Source organism: Liolophura sinensis, chromosome 9 (genome assembly GCF_032854445.1).
Source record: "Liolophura sinensis isolate JHLJ2023 chromosome 9, CUHK_Ljap_v2, whole genome shotgun sequence".
Lineage (NCBI taxonomy): Eukaryota > Metazoa > Mollusca > Polyplacophora > Chitonida > Chitonidae > Liolophura > Liolophura sinensis.
The window spans coordinates 17,207,053-17,227,640 of record NC_088303.1 but is presented as its reverse complement, the minus strand read 5'-3'; the positions used below and the strand labels follow the sequence as shown (position 1 = coordinate 17,227,640).

At 37.8% G+C, this 20,588-nt stretch overlaps 1 protein-coding gene across 3 annotated transcripts in view; it reads left to right on the top strand.

Annotated features, from left to right (window-relative positions):
* LOC135474856 (TOX high mobility group box family member 4-B-like) overlaps positions 1 to 20,588 on the top strand; it is a 77,803-nt gene that overhangs the window by 42,537 nt on the left and 14,678 nt on the right. The window contains exons 1-2 of one of the 3 annotated variants that reach the window (XM_064754483.1): positions 7,768 to 7,840; positions 9,374 to 9,757. The exons of 1 other annotated variant lie outside the window; for it this stretch is intronic. In XM_064754483.1, the coding sequence (XP_064610553.1) occupies positions 9,707 to 9,757 (51 nt within the window). In that variant the 5' untranslated portion in view covers positions 7,768 to 7,840; positions 9,374 to 9,706. Of the gene's footprint in view, positions 1 to 7,767; positions 7,841 to 8,193; positions 9,758 to 20,588 lie in introns of those variants that run through there. One more of the 3 variants, XM_064754481.1, reaches the window with a different exon arrangement.

Sequence of the window (20,588 nt, the reverse complement as noted above, 5' to 3'; positions counted from 1 at the left end):
GACACTGACATGTACATGTATTTGGTTTGATGCACTGACATGTACATGTATTTGGTTTGATGCACTGACATGCACATGTATTTGGTTTTAGACACTGACATGTACATGTATTTGGTTTGATACACTGACATGCACATGTATTTGGTTTTAGACACTGACATGTACATGTATTTGGTTTTAGACACTGACATGTACATGTATTTGGTTTGATACACTGACATGCACATGTATTTGGTTTTAGACACTGACATGCACATGTATTTGGTTTTAGACACTGACATGTACATGTATTTGGTTTGATGCACTGACATGCACATGTATTTGGTTTGATACACTGACATGCACATGTATTTGGTTTTAGACACTGACATGTACATGTATTTGGTTTTAGACACTGACATGTACATGTATTTGGTTTGATGCACTGACATGTACATGTATTTGGTTTGATGCACTGACATGCACATGTATTTGGTTTTAGACACTGACATGTACATGTATTTGGTTTGATACACTGACATGCACATGTATTTGGTTTTAGACACTGACATGTACATGTATTTGGTTTTAGACACTGACATGTACATGTATTTGGTTTTAGACACTGACATGTACATGTATTTGGTTTGATATATTTTGCTCTAGACACTGACATGTACAGGTATTTTGCTCTAAACACTGACTTGTATTTGTACTTTGTAGCTTTGACAAGCACGAGCTCATTGTTGCCATGTCTGACTGTTATTTCATCGGTATAGGTTTAACAACCATTCTGTCTCTCGGTCAAATTATACCACCAACCTTAAAACATGGAACACTGAGATGGCAGTGAAAGGGCTGAGTGCATGAGACCACTTCATTTTTGGTGTGATGCGCAGCTATTCCAAGTGCAATTTGCGGGGTTTTCTTTATGAAGCAAAGATTTCTTTCTTGCTTAAACATTCATGTATATCATTTGGATACGTAAATTCAGATGAGTGTGCATGTCCTAGGAAATGTTTTTCCATTTGTAAGAGGAATCATGGATTGGATTTTTTTACGTGTATATTACATGATGTTCCTATGTCTGTGATATTAAATTATAATAATATTATCTACATCTGTCACCATGTGCTTTTGTGGATGTAATTACAATACAATAATATAGTTAGATGTTGATGGATACTATTTCATAGCCAAGAGCAAAATGAGCTCACAGGATCTGTGCAAAAGTGCATATTGATTTTATCTGAAAAATACATGATTGTTTACACTGTAAGGTTTTGTAAAGGTAACCTAGAAGACATACTCTCAAATTATGATGTTTCTTGGGAATGGATTTATTTTTTATCAAACAGGCACTTGTGTACTCAGCTGTGATTTTTCAGTCAATCTTTTCCCGGTATGTTAATTCCCTTCGTTAAGTTAAATGTTAAACCTCAAGCTTTCAAACATACATAATTTTCTTCAGACTTATATTTTTCCAGTATGTTATCATCTTTCCTTCCAAGCACACTGTAAAACACCTTTCTGAGATGGACAGAACTTGATCTCTCCAATGAGCAGAATTGAGCCAGTTAGTAATGGACAAAATTGTGTGGCATTTATTAAAAGAGCTTTAGGAGGTTATCTGTATTACTATTGCAGGTCAAAATCAAAGAAATCATGTGATTTTGACAGTGACTTTTTTTTTTGGACTTCTTTGTTTACGGCAGCTGTGGCACATGGACTTTGATCGTTGCAGTTGTTGTTGACTGTAGCCCGCCGCTTGCCATATGTCATGCTGACTCCATTGAAAGCACCACCGTGGAGTGGGAATATGTGTGGGTTGTATGATCATGCTTATAGCTTGTCTCCACGGTGTCATAACTTGTACCCATCTCACTACGGTATCATTACCCCCATTATATAGGTGACAGGAGTGAAGGCTCAGTAACTGATATGACCTGTCAGGTTTTCATTTACATCTAGGTAACCTGTTCCTTGTTCCTGTGCTATTCTTCCCTGCTGATAGTTTTGTCAGGTCAGCATTCTATACCTTCAATCCGATACAGTCACTTATATTTACTGATCCATGTGATTACCTAATGGCCTCTGATAAAACTTTCTAGTGTTTTTTACGACACCAGGGTCGTTTACTTGGCATTGGATTTCTGAGTAGGCCTTCTTCAAGAAGTTTTGCATCACTTTTATTTTACAGATGCTTCAAAGTTATCTAAGTTAAATACAGTATTTGGCCTAAAAAAGTTGCATGAGGAAGTGAATTTTACATGCAAATATGTCATAAAAATGTTAATTTTGGTGCAGAAAATTATATTTTTGCACTAAGATATAGTTCCTACCGTCAAAACAAACTTCAAACAGCTTCCTTACATCAACAGTCCTCTCAGAATCTAGCGAAATGAGTAAAAATCATAGACAGAATGTTAGGTCATTTGTGACATATTTGCCATGGCAACATGAAATGGCCTAGATGTATTGCATGCTTCTCTGTACTAACCAGGATATGAGAGAGTGTTTCTGGACATTCCTCCTCGTCAAACAGATGGATCATGTGTCACATTTCTGCAAAGACCAAAATTAATTCATTTATCTTTTATTTTGAAGGAAGCTTAGGCAAAATTATGTGTTTTGTGTGTATGTATTTAACATGAACGCAGGTCAAATTTTACTCAGCGTAGTTTTTTTATAAATATTCCAAAGTCACACAGATGAATTTTTGATTACCAGCTTATACGAGGCGGTAGTATCACCAGCTGCATTTATCTTGTTCTGAAATACAGTTCTGAGTAGAAAGTGTATGCCAATGAATTCTAAATGGTGCCTTAAATTCCCCCAAGGACCACTGCGATATAGTCTCTACCAAAGTGCATGAATGAAATATACACAACTGTCCATCAATCAGTCCATCCATCATGGAGTGTGGCTCAGGCCTTTGATGTTAGAAGGAGATATACAGGTACTGAAGAGAGCGGCCTAGGGCCTAAGGCCAACAGTAATAAAGACCAAGATCTCAAGTTGAGTTTTTGGTCCATTGGCCTGCCAGGATAAAGTGTCATAAACTTGAGTGTCTTGGTCATAAAGACAGTGCTGGTGGGTGCTGACTAAGATAAAACACTGCACACAACCATCCCTGCCAGAAGTCTTCATTTAATGATGGTTTTATGATACCGGGCTTTGGCATTGTGTGGGAGTTTGCCAAGCCAGGTCTCTGTCACTGTCAATCTGCGATCTTCCCAGCACGATTCTTTGGATGAGTCATGAATGCTTCTGACAACCTCATTGAATGCATTCATTAATATTGCCAAAACATATTGGTGGCTGCATGGCCAGTCCTGGGTGATCAGAGTGGCTGTGATGGTCGTTGGTGAATCGTACTGACAGGGTCATTGCTCCCATCAGCAGACTGCATACTCACAATGAACGAGCACAGACGTAAAGGAGGGCTGGCGTGAAATAGAAACATCGAATTCTCATATAGCCACATTAGCGTATTCCTCCGGATTCTTTTTTTTGTAACATGATTGTTGCTTTTGTTATGATTGTCAACAGATTCGACTGCGACCAGTATGTAACTTATATTCAGTAATTGCATAACAGAGAAATTTGTTTTTGGATGAGATTTTTGTATTATTTCATGATTAACTCTTAGATAACATTGCATTTTATTACGACATGAATTTTTTTTTCACCTGTATGTTGATGAAATGGGATATTCTGAATAAGAAACAAACACATCTGGCTCCGGCATTGTGATCCCTTTTAAAGCAGATCATCAGAGCTAGCTTTCATTTCTCAATATAGTCTTCTGTTGGCTGCTTTTTTTTCTTATTATCGGTAGAGGAATTAATCATTTTCTGTTCTGGGGTAGCTGCAGGGGGGTGATGTATTTTCAAATCAGTTTTTCCATAGATTAAAGCTTCATGAAAAGGCCAGTTTACATGCATACATTTGTTGTGTTTTAGTTTGTATCATTCAGAAGGGCGCTGGCAAATCTAGTGCACTGATCATGGAAACCATTACTGGTATATATGCACACACAAAGAGATGAAAAAGTGGTTTGTGGTAGACTAAGAAGTGAAAGTTATCCAGATTGTCAAGCTTTGTCTTGTGAACTAAGAATGTGTCACCATGGAAATCTGATTCCAATTTACAGATATTCATAATGTAATTTGATAAAGCTTTTTGATGTACTTTTTCTTCATTTATTTTCCCCTTCATGAATAAAAAAAAAAATGTTGGAATTGTAAAAGCCTTTGCTGTGGAATTAATTCACTTTTTTGTATCAGATTATTTAACGGGCACTGGCCTGCTCCTAAAGTCACCGTCTGTTGATGTGTCAGTCTCTCTTTTGACGTAGACTTCAATGATAGTATTTCATATTTATGAAATCGAGGCCCTGATGTGTAAAGAAATCTGCAGACTTCTGTAAGTCGGTGAATAGATTCCTGTCCAGTTTCTATTGACTGTGATATCCAGGAACAACCCCTGAAAGCTGCCACTCTCACTTGTACTAATAAACTGACATAAAGCTATCCATTGAGTCTTGTATCAATCAATAACATCACGTAGAGACCTTAATTACCTTATGTTCAGCTCTAGGGCCAAGACCAGTCCTACAGGATAAAAGATCCTGCGGCTAATGAGTGGTCGAAACCTTCATAGTACTTGTATCATATCCCATTGTTTATTCCCACTTCCAGAAAGACTGATTACCATTTGTGCCCACAAAAGCCCATAAACTGAATTACACTGTACATTGGGTGATCATAATGTTTCGTTAGAGGATGAACTGTAGTGGCGGGGGTATTGTATAGATGACCCAGATAAACAACACCACTCTTACAGTGTTTACTATTAATCTAACAGAGAACAGTCATTAAGCTGGCTATAAAACGCAGCCATTAGGGGCCTGTATTGTACACGGCCATTGTCAACCTTTATGTATTGTCCTTGGACGTGTCTACATCCAGCAAACAGATTAAGTTGAAATGTTCACATACATATGCATTCATTGTATCTCTGGACATTTGTCTTTAAATAATGCTTAAAAGACATTTCTTCACTAGGAGCTCTTAGATGTATATGGTATGAAGTGAATTATGAATTGAAAATAATAAATATTCGTTATCTGGAGATAACGCTGATAGAAGGTAGCATTGAATTTATCCTGTCACGCTTTACTGACTCGAGGGTATCACACTGATGGGTTTTTGTTCATTAAACTGATCTTTGAATGGAAGCCATATGAATGGAAAAAGAAAAACTTTATATACATCTGAAATAAGGTTTTTTGTTTTCTCTCTGTACATGTACTTATGACTGGATGAATTACATGTGCTTGTGCCTAAATGTTTATTACATGTAGCTGTGAATCTGTATTACATGTGCTTGTGCCTGAATGTTTATTACATGTAGCTGTGGATCTGTATTACATGTGCTTGTGCCTGAATGTTTATTACATGTAGCTGTGGATCTGTATTACATGTACTTGTGCCTGAATGTTTATTACATGTAGCTGTGGATCTGTATTACATGTACTTGTGCCTGAATGTTTATTACATGTAGCTGTGGATCTGTATTGCATGTGCTTGTGACTGGAGATCTGTATTACATGTACTTGTGCCTGAATGTCTATTACATGTAGCTGTGGATCTGTATTGCATGTGCTTGTGACTGGAGATCTGCATTACATGTACTTGTGCCTGAATGTTTATTACATGTAGCTGTGGATCTGTATTGCATGTGCTTGTGACTGGAGATCTGTATTACATGTACTTGTGCCTGAATGTTTATTACATGTAGCTGTGGATCTGTATTACATGTACTTGTGTCTTGATCTAGATCTGTATTACATGTACTTGTGTCTAGATCTGTATTACATTTACTTGTGACTGTGGATCTGTATTACCTGTTCTTGTGACTGTGAACCAGTAGTACATGTGCATTGTACCTACCTTGCAGTACTGGTATATACTCTGCTTAGCAAAAGCATAACTTGGCATGAGGCAGAAAATTTCTGCAGAAGATATATTATTCACCTATAGTCCTAAACATGTATTTGGCTCAGTTGGTTAGCTCACTTGGTTAGCTCACTAGCACAGGGTAATGACCCAGGAGCCTTTCACCAATGCAGTCTTTGCATGGCTTCCTCTCTGGCTGTATGTGGGAAGGTCTGCCAGCAACCTGCAGATGGTCGTGAGTTTCCCCCGGGCTTTGCCCGGTTTCCTCTCACCATAATACTGGCTGCCGGTCGTGTAAGTGAAATATTCTTGAGTATGGCGTAAAACACCAATCAAATAAATAAATAAATAAACATCTATTCTCTGCACTGCGATGAACTTCATGGAAATATGTACACATTGAGTGCTTATAACAGCATTCATTTGACCCTGTATAAACATAGGATTGTGTATGGCATAATTTAGCCATGCATCATGGAAGAGTCATGAGCACTTTGAAAGGTTAAACATGCATTTACCTGTATATATTATCAGTGCAGTGTACATGTATGCCATCATATGCACATATGTGCAATCTAATGACATGTACTATATGTAAATGTTTGTGAATTATTGAGGTAATGGGGTTGAATGTAAGCATATGCAGTGGTGAATTTTATTTTGTGTAGAATTTCTTAGCAATGTACAATATAAGCACATGTGCATTTTAAGTGAACATAGTAAAGCAATTAGCTCATATAAATGCTAGCGATTGATGCTAACAGAATGTTTGTGTTGAACACATGTGCATCAGCCGTTTTCTAGGGATTACAGAGGTTAAGATTAACCTTATAGTGTCTGATTTACAAGCACAGCTTAGCCCAGTTGTCAGGGAAATGATTTGTTTGTGATGAACACTCCTGGGGATTTTTTTTTGTAAGGCGACAAGACCTAGCTCTTAATTGTGAAGTTTCCTGATAGCCGCTCTACACGCCTTCCATGTACAGAGTGTAACAATTAGGAAATGGCAGCATTAAGCAAATTTCTAAACATCATTTTGGGTTTTTGTTCATACTGAAGGAAATCATTGTGGGACAGTTATACCAGGGTAAATGGTGAACAAATGAAGCCAAATTGCTTTGCCGTGTTGTTAAACAAGCTGTTTATCTTTCACTCTAATCTGACTGTAGAACCACTGTGCATACGTACAGGGCAGAAGTTGTTCCTAATTCAAACCGCAGCCTGTGTTCCGTTTTCCTCTGTGAACATTAAATATGAGGAAGGAGCCGGTTTCCCTGCAGACAGGACTAAGTCATTACTTGATTCAATAGTTTCCGTGGTTTTTTCAATATTTGCTGTTTTTCCCGTTTGATGAATGCACTTCATTAACGAGCGATTTTGTCTCATTTTGGTCATACTCCAGGTTTTGACTCTGGCACATTTAATGTGTACAGGGTTGTGCTCTTTAATGGATTGTCTTCAGGGTGCTCCTTTAAGTCTATTAAACCTATCAACAGGGAGCTAAGAGGGTGAAGCCTTGCATGGAATACAAACTACCACTAGGCTCCACTGATACGCTTGTGATGTGTCACTGACATTGACTGACGCCTCAGCATGTCCTTATTTGGAACATGGCACACCTCTTTCTCAACAGCCATTAACCCATGAACCTGCACATCTGTCAATCAGTGTAATATAGACCTGCCCTTTGAGGCAGTACATTGGCCATCTGTTCTTTTAGGACCTCCCCCTCCTGAGGGGTTCCAACAGATGTAGAGCAAACAGTAGGGATTAACTGGTATTAATTATGCCTGGGGCAATTAGGGTAACCCTCAAGGTATTCTGACTGGAGTAATGCTTTGCTGTGTTTCAGGGGTTAGATTCCTAAAGGGAGATGAGCTGAACAGTTGTACCTGCAGGTAAACTGTTTGATACTGCTGTCAGACAGTGATCAGTTAAGTGAGCATCCAGTCAGATCTACGTCCTGCAGTGAATGGCTGGCCACATGGTGTTGTTACCCACTCAATAACTGATTGACACCCTTATGCTACTGTAGTACATCAGTCTAAACTGTGAATAGGCTTAACACTACAAGTCATACCTATAGGTTTTAACAGCCAGCTCACAGATCAGGCTAGTTCAGGTATATGGCCTGTGGGGTAAATACCTGTCACATTTGGGGTTATGTCCAGTGTTACATGCTTAGGCAGTGCTGAGAGGGGTATCCAGAGTTAGTACAGCAAAGGAGCCAGATCTGGTGGACTTAACACAGACAGCCATGGTCAGAAGTCAGTGTGCAGTCAAGTAGCTTCCTATTGGTCAATACAGTGGGTGTATAGTGCCTGTTGGACTGCCAGCTGAGAGGACCCAGGGTACAGGGGATGTTTGCTGACTGAAGTGGAACAGCCTCAACAACCACTGGGGCTACCGCAGCGCGATCGCTTCCACAGCAGACAAAAGAGAAGAACTCCCTGTAATAGCAGAGGAGGCCGACATCACAGCCTAGATACCCAGTGGATACCCCATCAAGGGAAGGCTAATTGGCTGTAACCTGGAACACCAGACTTCCATTCTCCAGGCGGATATGCTAGGTGTGGATACTCACAGAAGGCATGTGTAGATATTAAGGATTCCTTGAGGACAGATTACCAGATTATCCCTGTTTAGCACAGTTGTCACTTATAGCTGACCTACACAGGAATCTTAACCTCTTCTTTCAGGACTACTGAATACACTGTGATTAAATACAGGTGCTGAGTTTGTCCAGGTTTCCTTAAGGCAACTGAAATTTAGCTGACCCATTTGAAGAAAAAAAAAAAAAAAGGCTTAATTACCTTGACCTGCCTTGTTCTAAGTTGATTAAAGATCTGGAGTTAATAATGGAACAGCAATTTCTATTCTTAGTATAGGTAAGGATTTTTTTTGTTATTCTTTATGATTTGGCTGCCCAAGGGTGACTGTAAATAGTTGTGAGAGGGTGCCATCCTCAGTCAGCGGCAATAGCTCCAGGGTGAATTAGGTTAGCTAGCCCAGCTCATCCCACAGAAGGCATACCAGTACAGGTGGGCTGGTTGTATTACCATACCTGTAAACCTAACACTTGGCTTGTTTCATACAGCACAGAAGTCAGTTTGTCAGCACTGCATAAAGATGCACTGACCAGCGGCTCGAGAGGACAAACTGTTAATGCCACCTGTCGGGACTGCTAGCATAGGTATACCTCTCCTCTGTAGGCTGTAAGATACATCTTAGCCTCAATTAGCAAGAGCCACTCACAAACCTGTTTACACACTACCTTTGATTGCACTGTCAGGTGCTAATGTCATAAAGTGGTGTTGAGTAGGAGACTTTTATTGAGTGTGTGTAACAGATGTGATCAACAGCAGCCCTACTAAACAATAGCCTGCAACCTCTTGCCTGATTACGCTGTTTGTTTTGTGCTCCTATAACAGATTTTCCAGGTAACAGTTTGCCTGTATGTGGATTACAGGCCCATTCTTGCGTAAGCTAAGGGTGGAATTCAGCGTCGATCCTGTTATACATTTAACAGAAACCAGCAGTCAAACGCTTCATTCTGAGATTATCAACAGTCGATCCTTCCACAGCTTTGACAACAATGTCCAACACAGCTACTATTTTCACCACCTGCTAACTTCTGGCTGATTTCCCTTGGATGATCAGACTAACCAGTGCAAAGAGCCGAGCGCTCACTCGAGTACGTGTTCTTACCCATGTGCGAAATCATTTCCTGGAGTTAGTCCTGTTGGATCAACACAGGCTCCCTTATGAAAGCTGATTTCCCTTACCAGGCCTACAAACCTGCCAGCATGGCTGAGGTAAATATCTTGGCATAGTTTTGTCTCAGAAATTGAAAAAAAAAAAAAAAAAAAGGCAATTCGTTTGTATGGTTTTATTTTAAAACACTATGTTACTTTGTTGCTATCGTCAATTGAAATAACATATTAACTTCTCCGTATGTTGGATTTTATGGCATATCTTTGCTGTTCGCTTTAATCTTCATGGTTTAAAAAATGCAAGTGTATATGAATTGCTATTATTTATTTCTTGATGATCATGGAGGGTCTCAGGGAAGAGCAAATTTTGAAGTTCAAGTAAGTAAATAAGATTCCTAAAACATATTAGGCAAGCAGTTGTCAGTGATCATAAGCCTGTGTAGATCGACTAAAATCATTGCCTGATCAGATGGTCTCATTTGCTTCCATTTCCTCTGAGTTGCTTGGAATCCCAAAGCCCAGTTGCTCCTATTCACGAGATCAATTGACGTCTGGAGTAATAGTACATGTATATATGCCCAGAAATATACTTAGTCAGTGTACTCAGGTGTGGGAGAAAGCTGAAGCCATGTCATGTAATATTAAAGTTTAAACATGTGTTCGCTAAGCAATGAATATTATGACCTGCCTGTACTGATTATTGGGTCTGTTTGCATGGTACCATGTTGACTTAAATCATGTGTACCTTGTAAACTTGTATTATAAGTGTATTACATATTACACTATTTCTTACAAGCACATTTTGCATGTAATTGTAAACGTCACATGTCCAGGAAATAAAGCATTTTAGAAAAAATGTCAGATGCATAAGAAAGGATTAAAAAAAATTTGTAGTAAATGTAAGTTTTCAGAGACTCCTATGAATGAGATGTTGAAAAGCTTGTAATCCTTCTTCCGTGGATAAAAAGTTGAGCAGGGAGTAAATGTTAATGCTGGTTTTATGGTGTGTCCTAGCTTGTAGATGACTGAACAACTGCTTCTGTATAGGCTCAGATGATCAATTGGCTGACATGTTAACCAGAGATAATAGCAGAGAGAGAGAGAGGAAAAAAAGAAGCTAAGAATGTTATTCAATGGTAAACCAAATCTTGGACGCTGTTAGCTGACATTAAACAAACATTTTTTTATGTTGTATTATGTGCGTGATAATTGTCCTGTTGGTTTTTTATATTCAGTTTACATCAGTTGTCTATGATATCTAGAGGTGAACGTAAAGATGGATTGTTAACTTGAAGAACAGAAAAAAACATGTTTTGTATGTCAGGCTTGTTGACCTGTGTCAAAAACACTGGCACATTATTGCCCATACAGTTCACGTTAACCAGAAAAAAAGGGCTATAAAAAACGAAAGAAATGCGGCTGAACTTGTCTTGTAGACTGGGGAGAATGTTGTCAGGGTAGTGAAAAACTTTGCATAGAGCTGTGTAGAGGAGGCAGTGTCTTGTCATGGGTATTTAGAGATAACACTGAATCCCATGTAGCTCATTTCTTCATACATGTATTGTGTACATGTATGTGAAAGTTGAACATTGGGCATAACAGTGTATAACATCCCATTCCATTATTCATTGAGCCTATACTCTGTATACTCTTAAACAGGAAATTCTGGTTAATCTATTAATATATCAACATTTTCTTGATTAAGGAAATCAGTCATTTAGCTTAAGTGACTCGTAATAATTTCAGAATATTTTATTGTTAATTTTCATTATTTTTTTTATTTAAATGCCTGATATTTTGTCATGACAATAGATTGCTAGTAATCTCTTTTCTGTCTCTGTAAAATTTTATTGACTTGTGAAAGATATAAACCATTTAGTTAATTAGTGAGGTAGTAAAATCACTGATAATTACTGTCTTGCTGTCTGCTGTTGCCTGTTATCCTGCATATTGATTGTTGTTTAACAGATTTTGTGTCGAATGTACGGTTTCTTATTTGTTCGATTTATTCCACAGAATATCATTGTTATGTTTTCACATGCATGTATATAATTTAATGGAATTTATAAGAGAATGTATAAAAGAATAAGCTGTGTATAGCTCTCAAACTGTGTAAAACTGCAATACTAACAACTCCATAGCAACTTTTGTCTATATACAGCTGTTACTGTCAGCAAGTCAAGAACATAATGACATAAACTTTTTGTTACATAACCGATTGGTAGTCATGACAACAGTTTGATGCGATTACATAATCTGGTTGACAGACGATGCGTTTGACAAAGGACTCCTCTGATAAACTCATTTTAGCAGTAATTAGCAGTCGCTCTGGCTAATGGGTTACAGAAAGAGAATAATGGCTGACATTATACATCTTCACATGACGTAGGACTAGTTCAGAATTGCATGTTCAACCATTCACATGTTATAGCACAGTTGATTTGGAACTGGAAAACTACCTGGACCAGGTAGGCACAGTGTCTAGTGAGATTGTTTGTTTCACTTTAAGCCATATGGGCTCATGATTTCAGCTTATCTAACGTATATCTTTTGTACTCCTTTGATTCTCATATGCACAAATGTATTGTCTTCATTGATTTCAATGCTGAGTTGTACTGTTTTGGCACTACCTCTTTCATGATGTCAGATCTGAGTGAACAATACGTGTATTTGATTTCCGTATGCCTTGTTCTGTCAATGCCTGTTTCCTGTGTGCAAACGCTCTGATCCTGATCAATAATTGTGGCCGTGGGCTTGTTAGTAAGCACCACGTACGTACCATCTACTCTTGGCCTCTTCTGGTTGTCCCTCTTTACCTGTTCATTATAGCACCAGGTCTGACTGTGATCATAATAGACACCGGAGTTTGGCTAATTAGCTGCACCCTGGATTTGTAATGATGTGTCCTGTGAATCGCAGATACCAGTAGTTTGATGGTTAAACAGGCAAGGGTCACTCTGACACAGAGCAGATACCTAGTCCCAGATTATTGTCTGTCTTTCAAGTGCACATTTACATATTGAACTTTAGTGTAGTACTGTAATTCTTCAATCTTTTCGCATGTTTATAAGGTGTTTATTCAAGCAACTTCTGAAGGCATTATTCTGTGTAGACTGATAAAAATATACTTTTTGTGAAGCCCTGAAATTGGCAAATCCAACCAATGTAGTTTTGTCTCAAATTAAAAATATGCATAAATTGCACTGAAAGTCGCTTTTTCCTATGACAAAAAGGTTGAAGAATTGGGTAGTGTAAGGACTTGATTTAATTACTGGTTTAATTAAGGTTTCTTTATGATATACGCAAATTGAAAATAGTATTTGTGAGACAATTTTATCTTTTTGACTTCCAATATAAACTGCGCTATGAACTACAGGTCATGTGTATGTTTTGTCTAATATTTTATTTGCCAGGAATCTGATAAATGCTAGTGTACACTTATCCAATACAACATCAGACTACAGTCTTATTTTGTTCATTTATTGTACATGTTTATGATGAAGTTTTGATCAGTTTGCTGATGAAGTATTGATCAGTTTGCTAATGCAGTATTTATCAGTTTGATAAGCTTTTTTATGCCATTATGAGTATAAATTTATATTGATTTATTCACTTTTTCTGTCATAATCAAGTATATTTACCAGTACTTACAGGACACTTGCTGTTGTTTGTTTCCCAAAGTTCCTCTGCTAGGGCAGTGTTGTCTGTTGTCCAGTAAACGTTCTCACATGAGCCTGAGACATTGTGTGTTTGATGAACCCACAATATGTTCTGCATAATGTACCTTTGACATTGCTGTTTCTTATTGGTTTTCTTGTGTACTAATGACATTTTCTGTTTCCAAAAGAGGTTCCCAGGTGTACCCATAACATGGTTGTCCTTTCATGAGGCTGTCTGATGTACCTATGGCACTAAATAAGACTTTTCTGGAAACTGGTACTTGTGACATGTTTTTCTAGAAGCTCACTGGCATATGCAACACTGTTGCCTTTTTTTAGAGGCTCTCTGATGTACCTGTGACATTGTCTTTTGCTGTTGTGACACCGTTGTCTGTTTTCTAATCTCAGGTTTGTTTTCTCATAACCTCCCGTATGTACTATCGATGTCATTGTTCTGTATTTCCCAGAGGCTCTTTCTTAACACTTGAGCCATGTAGCTGTATCCAGAATGTTGATGGACTATTATGCTGGTCAGTTGTCTCCCCTTAATGACCGCTGTTCTGTGATCGATAGAGGTCTGGGATAGAGGCAGATTTTAGTGCTGGACATGAGTGTAAGGTCTGACTCAGAGCCATTTATTAGGCCGCTTATCTGCTGTCATTAATCAAAAGTGGTATTGACAAGTTAATTTAGAAAAGGAAAATTTGATCAAAGTAATGGAAACAGTCTACAAAAACATCATTAGCAGGAGCTGAAGTAGCTAGAGGCGATATCGACCCTGACCCTAGCCAATGCCGGCCTCCCCTTGTAAACATAGTGGGCTTTATACATTATACAGTTAAGAGTGATAGATGGAAACTATTGTAACCTGCGTCAAAGTGTTGTCATCATTTAGGCAGAGTTCTGACAGCATCTCCCACAGCCTAGCTCAACCCTTATGAATAAAAACCCCAATGTTTTTTCTCTCCTGGAATATTTAGCCCTTTAACCAAATCGTGTGGACAATGCCATTCTGAATCCATCTCTGAAGTCTCCGCCGATAACAGTTCACATAAATACTCTGTCTGTTCTCCTAAATCCAGTGACATGCCATCTACACGGAGCTAATAGATTAATGTGTCTCGATGTTATACCAGCTTCAATCTCTTTGAGAGTTGTAGTACTTGGGCCATGCATATTCTAAATTACTCCGCATCATATTGATGGAGGTATTGCTGTTTTGTCCAGGCTTTGCTATCTGTAAGCTTAAAATAACCCTTAGGTACATGAGAGGAGCATATTATAACTTTGTCTCCTGTAACAATATATATTGTGAAATACCTTTTTATGACGGTTGTTCTCGTACTAAATATTTCATTTACAGTTTTATAACATTTATGTGTACTTCTGGAAGTTAACATGACAGATTACATGTAGGTTGCTCTTTTTCACATATACATGTATATGTATTGTACATGTATGAACCTGAAAAATGTCAAGTTTGGGTTGTGTACATTTTACTAAGCGAAAATACTGTAACAGATTTATTTACATGGAATCTTTGTTTACCTCAACATTTAATTTGTCTGTCAGGTAATCCTTATAAAACTGTCAATAACATATTGATCTGTATATATGTATAGGCATTGTTCACTTTCACATGATGTAAGTATTGAAAAGCTAGTCAGTGTTAGTCCCATGGTATTATGCAGTGCAGATGAGGTTTCATAATCTTGTTGAAGAAAAAACTAAAAAATAGCATTATCCTTCAAGGCTCATTTCAGATCTGGTAAAGGAGATAATTAAAACGGTTAATTACTTTTCTTATCATGTACTTGTTTTACCCTGGTCGGCTGTATGTTTTTTTTGTGGTTTTTACTCTGACTTAGCTGTGTTTGCTTGGCGTTACCTGGAATAGCCTGACTTTCAGGTGGCCATGCACTGATCAACAGATATCAAACTCAGGTGTGACTTGTATCATATCTACCAGGAAATCTTGATTGATCTCTGTGTTTCGAGTGAAACACTTTATCTGTTTGTGATGAAGAGTTATATCTGGGATGTAGATCAAACTGTTAATAAATTAAGGCTGGGGCCTATTCACACTCAAGTGTGATAGCAGAATTGCTTTATCCTATCAATGTAATCAAGACCAGAGGTGAATTTTCTGTTTCTGTCAATTAACTTTACATGCGTTGAGCACCTCTGACAGGCAGATACAGCTAGGTCTCATTTATTTAAAATTTATCACTCATTTCTATCTTATGGGGGGGGGGGGGGTAAAGAATTTTGGCATGTTGCATTCAAACGCCATGTTGACATTGCTTTGTGAACACATGTTGACATTATGATGTGAACACATTTCAAATAATGCTTAAATAATGTTGATTTTAGTGTGCATATATATAATGCTCTGTATATAAAGTTTGCCGTCGTTATCGTTATTTACATATTTAACCTAGTGTGCCTGTTGTTCATGAATGTTCACCACATGGCTTGTATCATCTCCATTGCGATGACCGTTAATGGTGTAGAACATCTGCCTCATCACACACAGATCAGTGATTAGTTTGGCGTTGAGGACATACGCACCACATGCGGACGAATTCAGAGTTGATGATCTTTCTACATGTGCTAGCTTAGTTGATGTCCAGTGTAAGGAGTGGCCATGTAAATTGGTCTGCTGTCAGCTAACTGGTACACTTCTTTAGCTTGTAGTATTTGATGATTTTGGCCTGGTGTTTCATTGGGGCAGGGCTGTACATGTAAATATATCCACAAGGGAAGCTGCAAGTCAAAAAGAGACACCCATCACGCTATCCCTGAAATAATGTTAACACAACATTTAAGCAAAAACAGGCAAGCAATATGTGTTCTTTTTTTATCATTATGAATCATTTTTAGATTTCGCTGTATGTTATGGTAGAGGGATCATGGCGACATTTGTTTCTGAGTTCCTCGCTTCAGAAGCAGCTGGTAGATCAGATGACTTTGAATTATACATGTCCATGTGCAATGTGCATACAGATACTGTATGGGAATATAGGCATTCGAATAACTCAGGGTGTATTCATGCTAAAATATTGATACTGTTTATCCTACACGCATATCTTATAATCTTAATCTGTGATCTCTGGTTCAATTTGCGAATGTTAATTGCAGTGTAAAAACATGCAAAACTTATGCAGTACATGCATCATTTCAGTCGATCTGCGCAATATGGGGAGTAATGAAAGCTAATTGAGGAAGGAACTTGCAGATTTTAAATGCCCACACATCAGCAGCATTGTAAATCAATCTAAGCATTCTGAATGTATTGTAACATCTCACGAATTTAAAACCTGATTATATGTACGCTGCATTAACACTGTTGTGATGTATGTGCATTACTGAACACGTGGTTATACATGCTCTTAGTGCTGTTAATATGCAAACTACACTTACATGGTTTTGTGCCATGTGTTCTCTGTAACAGTTGATTTTGTGGCAGACAGGCATTTGCAAGATTAATGGAAAGTAGATGTATGGCATCTGGACTTCCACCTGTTCGGTAGATCTAATCAAGTGTCATGAATTAATGCATGTATTGTAATTAATCTATAATGCACATTGTCTGTTAGAGGAAATTGGAAAAGCTCCATGGTCATATTAATGGACATATATTAACGAACAGAGCATGTGTCATGTTTATAAACATTTTATGATGATGAATAGGATTATTCTTAATTGTTTTAACAGAGTTTCAATTAACTGAGTACTGTGTATTGTAATCAAACCCATTAAATTTTACTCGTTAAACTGATTTCCTTTGCATTAGTGAATAATACTTCAGTATGGCATCAAAAACCATCGTAATAAATAAATAAATAAATCAGTAAACACTTTTTTTGTCAACATTAATTGAACTGTATCGTTATGTTAGCCTAAATTTAGCCATATTTCCATTGACTGTTACTGTTGAATCAGTCCTCAGTTATTAAAGATAGATGTAAGCACTTTTAATCAGTAGTAGACCATTCCTGATGAACTCATGTCAAAGTCCTTACACAGAAACTTAGTATAAATTTTATAGCCACAGTGTTTTAAACAGGTTACCCAACACGGGGATGATATAAGAATTAGAGCCACTGATGACAAGTATATCTACAAACATGATATTGGCCCTTTCGGCTATGTATGTTTACCAAGCGTTAGATTTAATTGCATTTTCACCACAGGAAAGGTATTAATCTGACATTTTGGTTTTAATGAAGCCCACTTGTTTTTAAGCAAAAAAAAAAATTTTTTTACCACCTCATCAGTACATTCCTGCTGTCATGCATGTTATAACTATTTCCTTTATATAAAAAATGACAGGTGTTTTTTTTTTGCATGGAACATGTTTTGATTATGTAAATATTTCAGTGACTCCCTCAAGAAAAGGTGTAAAGAATCTTGAAAATGTGGAGGTTTTTTGTGGTGAAATAAAGCAATGTAGGAATTGTATGAAGACATCTTACATATGTTCACCAGCTGCTCAGAGCTTGTTAAAGGCTGCTGTCTAAGGCTGTGGTAGGCATGTATTGATCTGACGGCACCACAGGTGAACAGCCCACCTGTCTGTTTGAACAAGGTTAATTATGTAGGTACACTGTACAGGTGCCACTCAGGTGAATACATCTGGTAAACAAAATACTCTTAAAAGGTCACCCTTGAAACTTTTACATGCATGATTACATGGACAAGAGAAACTGTAGTAAGTTAAAGTTTTGTTAATATTAATCCTAAGATTTCTGAAAAGATGGTTGCTTGTTTCCCGTCGCTGCCTGTCCCAACTTTATCTGCTCACCCAATTTTTTAAGATACTTTTTATCTTTTAGCGGTGGCAGGTAAATGTATATAGTTGAGAGTAAAGGCATTTTCAAAGGCGAAATTTCTAACAGAAGTTTAAAGAAAGGAAAACAAAAAGTGTAAAAAGGGCCACATTCCCAGTTGTTCATGAGGTTGGTGATGTGAAACAAGTACTGTTGGCCTAGTACTAGGTGAAGGTTATTATTTACTGTGTTGTTATTATTTTAGTGGAATGAGTTTGAATACAAACCTAATGTTCATTTGGGCTTTAAATCTTTCTGGCTAAAAATTCTAGGCTTCTGTGCATATTCTCTAGGCTTCTGCGCATATTCGTGATAAATACACGTAAATTATAGATGCTATGAAAATGATTAGAGAGTGTGATAGTTAGTAGGGTGAATTTATGTTATGTTGTGCGGTAAATGTGATTATAGGTTGATGGAAGGGAAATTCAGGCCCAGGATTGTGATTGCGCAGAAATGCCTCAGGCTATTAGCGTTGCTGAAAGTTGACTGATGTATGAAGTAAAAACGTATTCAGCTTAGGCAGTAATGTGAATGGATCAGTAGGCAACCTTTGTGTATTATTGGTCTCCATGTTAGACTTGTGTAGTAAATGGTTATCTTGACAACAAGACCACAAAGTCATGCCTAAATGGCCGCCTTCAGTGCCTGTCATCCTCCTCCCCCCCCCCCCCCCCCCCCCCATTTCACTCATACCACTGATGATGATCTTAATGTGTGCGTTGGTACATTTGGACTGGAGCACTAGGGACCAAACAAAAGCTAGCAGCCATTGTAATTACAGTACATGCGTGAACATGAACAAGAAATAAGTCAGTAACAAAGTGTAAAAGAGTCAGTTAGTCAGTAACTTATCATACATAGTTCTTGTTACAAATTTTGTTTTACTCAAAGGAGGAAGAGAAGGGGGAAAATGTGTAGTGTTAATAGACAATGTATAAAAGTGACAGAATATTTGACAAAATCACTATTTTTCTGTCAAGTATTATACATGTACATGTATTTATTTATCATGCTCGAGAATGTTTAATTTATATCAGTTTTAGTTACTGATAAAGGACCTAGTACCTGGGATAAACCACTGACCATGAGCAAGTTACTGGTGGCCACTTTGCCAAATGTGACAAACAGATATGCACACCATAATGGTAGAAGACAAATGGACAGCACAAGCAGCCAGATGAGTCAAGTTGGGTCCTAGCAGGTCCTGGCAGGTCTTGGTGGTTAAAAAACAAGCACCTTAGCCAACCTTAGCCACTTGGTCACGATTCATTCACATAGTTTAATTATTTGCTGTTTCATTAGTTCAGTATTCATCGCAGTCTGGTGGATGAAATTTTTTACATTGCATAATGTTTGGTGTTTATTGGAATGTTCCATTTATTCAGGAGTGCATTAGTTTGTTGTTCAAACAACATTGATGAAATAATTAGGCACAATTCACAGAAAGATCAGTTGATATATGTGAATGAAATACACCCTGCTAATACACAGCTCACCAGTATCTCCAGTATGGCATCTGCATGTACAAGTATGACATGACAACAGGCGGACAAGCTTGATTACACCCCGGATGGTTTGACATGTCATTGTGTAATGTATCATTGTTGATGAGATCCTTGTGGAAAGTAAACCCCACAAAGCTTGGTTGTCAGGCCATTGTCAGGCACAGGTACTCGAATTAGATCTGTTATCATGCTGAGCTTGAATTGATTGTCACTGTTAGCTACGCCATGATGATTACCTGTAACGATGATTACCTATAACAGATATCAGTCAGTATCAGTGGATTAGCATCCCAGTCTGAAACCTTTCCAAAACGTCTTTCGTTCACCTTTCATTTACCTGCAAGGTGGTATAACATGGCTGGAGTTATACTTTTGCTGTTTAAAAGTGTTATTTGCAGATGGAATTTATATCATACAAGAGTTTGATCTATATGAAGATGTTTCATCAAGGTTAGATACAGCTAAATATTGCAACAGAATTGTCATTTCAACTCAATGTCATGCAGGCAATCAGTCATAAACCCTACCCCCCCCATAAAAGAAACACATTTACATAAAATATCACCTATTTAACTGACTCATATATTCGAGAAAGAAATCTGATATTGTAATGAACAAGGTTGTGATCTATATTTGCCCACTTGATGTATGTCTGTATTGTATGTGTTCTGTGTATGATTATCATTGCGAGCATCTGGTTGTGATGGCCAGTTGTTAACCTTGACGGTTGATTCCCTTGAGGTATAGGTGATTCATCAGCACAGGTTACTGCTCATTTTACAGACCGACGCACGCAGGATCTGAAATCTGGTTGCAGGGTCAAGGAATGCTAATGTTCAGTTTATATTTAACAAAGTTCTTTACATTTACAACAGCTAGTATTTTAATCACCTTATGGTAGCCTTGAAAATTGCTTTTTAATACACTATGTGCT